The sequence below is a fragment of the Mus caroli genome, chromosome 6 (genome assembly GCF_900094665.2).
Source record: "Mus caroli chromosome 6, CAROLI_EIJ_v1.1, whole genome shotgun sequence".
Classification (NCBI taxonomy): domain Eukaryota; kingdom Metazoa; phylum Chordata; class Mammalia; order Rodentia; family Muridae; genus Mus; species Mus caroli.
The window spans coordinates 81,145,259-81,153,853 of NC_034575.1; the positions used below are offsets into that span (position 1 = coordinate 81,145,259).

At 37.7% G+C, this 8,595-nt stretch overlaps 1 protein-coding gene across 3 annotated transcripts in view; it reads right to left on the bottom strand.

Annotated features, from left to right (window-relative positions):
- The window catches only part of Exoc6b (exocyst complex component 6B), a 424,430-nt gene that overhangs the window by 358,144 nt on the left and 57,691 nt on the right, over window positions 1–8,595 (bottom strand). For 2 of the 3 annotated variants that reach the window (XM_021164559.1, XM_029478861.1), the window contains exons 2-3: window positions 5,814–5,979; window positions 627–674 (exon numbers count right to left, since the gene is read on the bottom strand). In XM_021164559.1, the coding sequence (XP_021020218.1) occupies window positions 627–674; window positions 5,814–5,979 (214 nt within the window). The remainder of the gene's footprint in view (window positions 1–626; window positions 675–5,813; window positions 5,980–8,595) is intronic. The other variant, XM_029478862.1, reaches the window with a different exon arrangement.

The following is an 8,595-nucleotide window of genomic DNA, read 5'->3' on the forward strand; positions in this document are numbered from 1 at the left end:
ATAAACTACTAGGTAATATATAAACTACTAGGTAATATATAAACTACTAGGTAATATATAAACTACTAGGTAATATATAAACTACTAGGTAATATGTAAATATGTGCCTGCAACCCCAGGACTCTGGAGACTGAGACAGGAAGATTGTTATAAGTTCATGAGTTCTAGGCTACATAGTAATACCCTGTTCAAAAAAGATCCAGATATTTGGCATATTATTAGACATAAAATAAGTAAAATCATTATACAAAAGAAGGTGGGGGTAATATAAGCCAGGTACAGCGGCATACTCCCAGTAATCACAATTGAGAAAGTGGAAATCAGTTCAAATCAGGCTTAGGCTACCTGGGATCCTGACTGGAAATGGAAGAACCACAAGAGTGGAGGTCTGAGGCAGGTGAAGATGGAGGAGGAACATTCCAGCAGGTATGGCNGACTACTCAATGATTCTTTTTTTAAACACAGCCAAGTTGGGCTGCATTCATTTTATTCAGGTAAACATTACAATTAGTAACAACTGCACCCAAGTACTTCCAACACACTGCTTATATTCTATAAGTCCCAAAGTGAAGAACAGCCCTCAGCACGAAACAGAAAAGACGCTGTAGAAGGTAAAGTGGTCTTACTTCCTTGCCCTCGTGCTGCAGTTTCCTATTAGTGTCCGTCACCTGGTTCTGTGGAGAGAAGACAATTTAAACTCATAAAAAACAAACACTTAGACAACAGTTGGATANAGATCAAAATGTAATATAAGAAGGCTGGGGTTAGGTCTCTAGGTACTTTCTGCATTCCAGCACATGGGGGTCCAGCTGCTCGCTCTACAGCTTAAACACTTACCAACTTCTCTACTAGGCATTCCATGACCTTTTGCAAAAGGAAAAGAAAAGCTTTAGAGTGTACTTTAGATAGTACATTCCTAAGTAAGATATTATCATACCCTCAAGATCACATTCTAACTTTGAGAAAAAAGAGGGAAAAAAATTACAAAACAAGAAAAACAAAAGGAGAAAGAAATAAAATGGAAAATAATCCAAAGAGCTTTACTATCTGTGCAATGTCTAGAACACAAATTTTAACACAGACACTTCTTACTTCACAAGGCACTCCTGCAAAGGCTAGGAATAAGTTCAACTTTCTAACACAAATCAAGTTGTTACTACTTATCATCTTAATGATACAAAATGAATTACTAAATAGTTTGGGATCATTAACTCATAACAGCTTCTAATCCTTCCATTACCTCATCGATTTCACCACCAGACAGTCGAAATGAGTGAATAAGCCTTAAATAAGCTATGACTTATAATTTAAAGGGACAAGCACAGACCTTTTCAATGATCTACTCTTGGTATTTCCACTAACATAAAACAAATAAATTTTTATAATAGGAATTCTTTATCACCTCAGACATTATCAAAGCATGGACAATATTTACTNGTAAACTTCTTAAACAGAGACAATCAGGCCTTCTACTAGTGACTGCCACTCCTTATACTTTTACTGCAACCTCACCCAGTATTTCCTACAATGTCCCTTAAAGCATCAAGAAATGCTAGCTAATGTTATTAACACATGTGCACACGTGCATTGCATACAGACACACAAAGAGGGGAAAGTAACACTATAAATGCTTAGGAAAGAGACATCATAAGGAGTGTTGGCCACACTTATTTGATTCAACATCATCTCAACATCATCTCAACATCATCTTAGTTTTTCAGAAAACACACTTTTTAAAATTTTTATCTTAAATTATACACAATAACTGGATAATATAATCCATAACAGATTAGAGACTGTATCCCTGCTTTCAAAGATAAAATAAAATCTGACCTCTTCCAGAAAAATATTTTATAAAATCTGAGGAAAAGAAGCAACAGATACTTAGGATCCTAGGACCATTAGATGTGAACAACACCATTAACCAACAGACTGTGAGCTCAGTGAGAGGCAAGAGAGGACGCAGTCCCTAAATGCAACTCTAAAGCATTCAACACCGCATCACCTAAGACAGCAGTCTGGCTCCACTACAGTAAGACAGGAAATGTTCTTCTGGCCACAAATCCTCTGCAGTAGCCAGCCAACACTGACAGAACTGTAGCCACAAATAAAATGTTATGTGCTGGTATATCTAGGACTCGATCAAACTTTATTTACAACAATAGGAGGAAAACTGAATTTGGCCTACAAGCCAGAAGTTGTTATGCCCACTCTAAAATAAAAGAAGATAGTAGGGTGACAAGATCAACTGATGAGAATGACATTCAGATGTCAGATGTCATGAAGGGCACTGATGAACTGCAGTATGATTAAAAATGTTAAATAAATAAATAAAGGAGCCAAACGTATACCACATGAAAAACAAATGAAGTTATTTTTAGCCCATAAAGGAAAGGTGATTTGGAGATCCTACACACTATATCTGGACTCTCCATTCTTCATCCCAAACCTAAACAATGGCTGTTTCAAATCTCTTGAAGAGCTAACACAAGAAAGGCTGCTTCTAATGAAGGCCTCTCACTAGAAAACAGGATTCAGGTCAAAGTAAGAGAAACCAATGTGGATAAAAAACATTATGGTTTCAACAAACTGGATGTTTTTAGCCTATTCTGGAGTTCTCCCAAAATTAAAACCTCCAATACAACTATATTCACCACTATTATTCATACTAAAATAATAGTCTTGTTTATTGCATCATTTCTCAAAATTTCTAACTTCAAACTTATAGACACATATTTTACATTAAGACTCATGAATACAGACATATACGNAGAGATATAAACACAGAGAAACTACAGGCACATGGGGACACAAACAGATATACAGAGAGAAACACAACAGACACACTGAGAGGCACAGACAGACACATACACAGACATGTGAAATGAACAGAGACAGAGAGAGAGACAGAAACAAAGTCACACACACACACAGAAAGAGAGAGAGAGAGAGATACACAGACTGAGACAATTTTCAAGAAACAATGTTTATCTTTACTAGATAGTACATTTTATTTTCTATTTAATTCTCTTCTGCTTAATTTCAAGTTTTCTTAGAATTACTGATCAATTCTAGCAAACTGATTTCATGCAAACCATCACCAAAAACAAATCCATAGGAGCCGACTCTATGTCAATGGTAATGCTCTTAACTGCTGAGCCATCTCTCCAGCCTCCTAGCTCTATGTCAACGGTAAGAAAATAGTAACTATCTTAATTCTAGCTGATTATTGTTCTATATACTACAATGAAAAACACTGTCTAGAAAGACACTGCTAATATAAAAAAGCATGGGCGTGCATGTACATATACACATTGTATATATACTTATACAAAGATGCTGTGAACACAAAATAATGAGCATCACAAAAAGTGTAATGTTATTAACTTAGTGTTATAAGTGGTTGATTAAAACTTAAAAATTTCCACCTCTAAATTCCTTTCAAGAGTTAAGAAATTCAGCATTCTTCACCTAAGTCAAATGGGTGCCCAGAGCAGAGCTTACCAGGTGTGCAGCTAGACATGATTCCTCTCACCCTCAGAGGAACTGCTTAAGAGTCTCAAGCAGCCAAAATACCAAACTGGAAAAATATAGTCAGGTATTCCTTCAGAAGCATTCAGACCAATCTGAAGGAATTTCTAACTTGAGCCAATTTAAAGTAGGGGAGAAAGTAGAACAAAGGTGAGTCTCAATCAGAAACTAAGGTCAGCAACTGCTAAGTTTCCAGGCAATAATCTGTATCATTTTGCTTAAACCATATTCTACATCCCTTGTATGCTTTGATCCATCCTGGAGCAGATTCCCAAGAATATGTGGGAGAAGTTTGCAATGCACAAGACTAAGAAGCATAGAAAAAGAATAATCAAGATTGTAAGGGAACTATGAGGCCTGCGTGAGGACAAGCAGCACATTCGCAACAAATCAAAAGACTTGTTACATCTAAGATGGAGAAAGCAACTAAGAAACATAAAGAGAGAAGTATTTGATGATGCTGACAATATTCTGTTTCTCANGGTAGATGAGTTCTATCATACAAACCTTAGGATCCATGTGTTTGAGACTTCAAAGTATTGAAAACTTTATATAAGTAATGATATTTTATGTAACATATTACATTATATATCTGTTATATAATATCCCACAGCTGGAAACAGTATAGCACCTCTATTTCAAACATCAATATTTCTGTAGTTAAACACAAAATTTCACATTAAATAAAAGAAGTTACAAGGTTTAGTAGCTTAATGGTTTTATGTCTATTTAAGTAATATTTTGCAGGCAAATGGTTTTTTTTAACTATTGCAGTTTTAGAATATATTTGGTATCTAATAGCTTGCTTAGCCTTTNAAAAAAAACTGTTTCACAGAAGTGGATGCTCACAGATAGCTATTGGATGGATCACAGGGCCCCCAATTGAGGGGCTAGAGAAAGTATCCAAGGAGCTAAAGGGATCTGCAACCCTATAGGTGGAACAACAATATGAACTAACCAGTACCCCCCAGAGCTCTTGACTCTAGCTGCATATGTATCAAAAGATTGCCTAGTCCGCCATCACTGGAAAGAGAGGCCCACTGGACTTGCAAACTTTATATGTCCCAGTACAGGGGAACTCCAGGGCCAAAAAGTGGGAGTGGGTGAGTAGGGGAGTGGGGGGGAGGGTATGGGGGACTTTTGGGATAGCATTGGAAATGTAAATGAGGAAAATACCTAATAAAAAAAATTTNNAAAAAAACTGTTTCTTTGCTTTTTTAAGTAATATATTCTTTAAGATGAATTTTATACCCATTATACAGTTAACCCCATGAAGAAAAAAATTCAATTAAGGATTCTAATTTAGATTCCAACAAGAAAAACAAATGTATAAAGACCAGAGAGAAGAAAATAAAACTGTTATTAATGATAGAGCAGATGAGTCTTCTTAGCAATGGCAAAAATCTAAACTGTTTAACATAACAAATTTAGGAGAATAGTCTTCAGATCAACAAGCAAAGTCATCTAAGAGAAGGGCTCTGCGGTGACCTGCCTGAACATGAATCATGCTGTAGGCAGCACCCCACAGCCACCACAGGCCTTTTCACCTTGGCCTTTCAAGTAAGTAAGTAATGGCAGCTTTTTAATGCCTGGGCATGGGGGGTTGGGTGGAAATCCCAGCAAAGAAGCTGGTGGCTTCAGGGACAGTCTAAGTAACTGGTCACTGGTTCAATCCTCTTGTAGGCACTAAGCTAACTTAAAAGAGTATTCTTTATATAGGTTTTGGAATACTTCATAAAAATCTTTCCATACTTCATAAAAATCTTACTACACCCCAGGTACAGTGAGACACACCTGTAATCCTAGTACTTAAGAAGCTGTGAAAGGAGGAAGTTGGAGGCCAGAATAGGAAAACCCTATCTCAAAATAATCATCACCATCACCATCACCATCATCATGGAAGCCAAGAAATGAGAGTAAAGGCATGGCAGAGCCAGATGAACGGAACCTTAAGTACTATACTAAGTATGCTGGACTGTGTTCTCTCAAACCTAACAAAGGGAGCTATGCAGGTTTTTAAGCCAGGAAAATAATATGATCATATCTAAATGTACATGTAATTTGTTTAGTAATGATCACTTCATATCAATTTTGTGGTTTGGGCAGGCTGTCCATGCACCTTCTCCTGGACTCTCTATTTGAAAAGTGGGAACTAAAGTATCTGCCCATGAAAATAAGACCCNCCTGTTCTACACGCCATGCAGTATGGCCCCTACTCTTTCAGTACTAATCAGAACCCCAGAAGAGGACAGAGGAGCAAATATCCAGTAATGTCTCCTTACTTTGAGTTTCTGGGCTTCTCCTCGTACTTTCAGCAGCTCAGTAATAGAGTCCACAAAGCCCTGGTAGTGAAAGTTGCACATTTTCTCGATTTCTCTGTCATGATTGCGGATACGAGTTTCTAGCTTCTCCATGAATCGTCCATGTTCCTCACCATCATAGACAGACCTTTAAAGAGAAGACGGCATGAAGATTACAGCACTTCTGAGGAGAAGAGAATTACAAACTCAGAAGAAACTTCTATAGAAACTAGATATTCAGGATACATAAACCACCAACTGAGTCCATACTATCCCCACATTAAAAGAGTGTCGGGTTTGGTTTGTTTTATTTTAGAAAAATCCAAAAACAGTTGCTTTCTAGTTCATTTAAAANCATTTGGCACACCGTCAGACTGTCATCCCAAAATAAAAGACTTGAATTACAGCTCCTGTCCATTTCTCCATTTAGCTCATCTGGAAAAACTCGATTTCAATAAATCCAACTATCCATTTACTCCATGACTCCACCCAAGAAGCTGAATAGTACTGGAGAAAAAAATCACAGGCAAGCTGGCTAGCTTCAGTATAACTAACTACACAGCTACAATCTAAAATAGTCACTCAACACTACTAGAAAATCCTACTGGAGATGAAATCCCTTGTCTAAAATGCTTGAAACCTAATGTTTCTAATTAGAGGAATTGGGGGAATAACTCATATTTGTATGAGTTATCTTGTATATAAGATTCAAATCCAAACACACAATTCATCATGTTTTCACATATAACTTATACCCAGAAGGTAAATCTATTCAATGTCTTAGTGACTTAGTGTTTTGACTACAACAGNTCACAAACATGAGGCCAGCCTGGCATTTTCCACTTATGACACTCGTCATACATTCCTTATGAGCATTCGTACTTGAGACTTTTGAATTAGGAATGATCAACCCAAGCAAAGATGAACATCTCAAAAAATAATATAAACTCTCATCGTGTGTAAACCTTCATTTCTTCTGCCTCAATGTTGAGCCACCCCTCTCACTTACTGTTCTAACTATACACTTCCAGGAAGGAGAGAGGAAATACACTTAACTATTTCCTCTTCCCTCATGAAAATCAGCCAACCTGCTTACCTCTGTACTTCCTCCTCTGTCTGCTCTCCACAGACAGAGCTCATTTGCAGCTCACCCTGCTTATTGTTTCACAAACTTCTGCTCTACATCATGTAATTTTCCCTTTCCATCAGATCATGTCTGTATAAAGATCAGAGGAAAACTTGCCCTGAACTGCATGTCNCCTTCCAGCTACCATAGGTTTTCTGCTTTCCATCCTAGCAAAACATTTTCTACTTCTTTTCTTCCCACTAGAGCAAGTATTTATTTTACTCCTCTAGCAGCAGTATTTGTTGAGGCTTGGTGCTGACTTCTTCATTAAGCACTCTCTTCTGGAGAGAGTAATAGTAACCACATTAACATGAATTTACATTTCACTGACACACCTTCTCAATCTCCCTTCTAGAGCCTCCTCCTCTATTACACCTCCCCATGCTCTCTCACCAAGCAATCTCACAGCTCAAAATTATCAATCATATAGTACTGACTTCCTGATGGATAATCTACAAATGAGAGCATTACTCTGAAGTTTAAACTCAAATTTCCTATTACTACTGCAGTACTCCAATTGGATTGTTAAAAGCCATCCAAATGTAGTGTGTGTGTGTGTGTGTGTGTGTGTGTGTGTGTGTGTGTGTACGTACATGTGTGTGTACATATGTCAAGTGTTTACAATCATTTATCATCTGTCCATCCTCTCCCCATCTAGTCTACTACTAAGTCATGACAACTCAACCTCCAAAACATGTTCTAGAATTAAATACAACCCACCATTTCTATTTAAATCATTGTCCAAATGTAAAACTTAGCTGCACCAGAGCAGTTAAAAAGCCTCCAAAATTTCATCATGCATTCACTACCATCAGCACCACCACCAATTACATAGTCCACATGGCAGTTAAAACAATCTCTTTGAATCAGTATTTCAGATATTACCCCCCAGCTTAAGTGTCTCCAAAGGCTTCTGTATTAATGAGGGTTCTCTATAGAAACAGACTTACAGAATGACTATGTATGTATGTATATGTATGTATGTATGTATATATATATATATAGAAGATTTTTTTAGAATGGCTTACAGGCTGTGGTCCAGCTAATCCAATAATGGCTGCCTATCAACAGAAGGGCCAAGAACCCAGTAGTTATTCAGTCCACGAGACTGGATGTATTAGCTGGTCTTTAATATGTGCTGGAATCCCTAAGTAGACTCTAATGCCCGTAAAGGAAAGGTCTTGCAGCAAGAGCAAGAACAAGCTCAGGTTGTATGGTAAACTGTTGGACCATTGTCAAACATTCAGTTTCCACTAAGGGGCCTAAGAGCAGGTTAAGAGCTGCCTTTCAAAGGGAGAATAAGTTGTCTGCAGATGACGGCAGAGCCTTGCCTCAAAATTCCAAAGGTCTCTTCTGTGACTCACCAATAGAGGCCTTCCAAGGGCTCCAAATAGCATCCCTGTCTGCCACTGATACCTCAAGTTATCATCAGGTCTGCTGGATCATATAGTAGTAGAGCTGCCTGCACAACAGCCTGTACATGTTAAAGAGCCTTCGCCTGGTCAGGCTCCATGCAAAGCTAATGGTTTTCTAAGCCTTTTGGTATCTGGGTCACAGTAACTTACCCAAGTGAGGAATATACTCTCTCCAGAATCCAAATAGGCAAACTAAACATTATGAATACCTCTGCATGTCCCA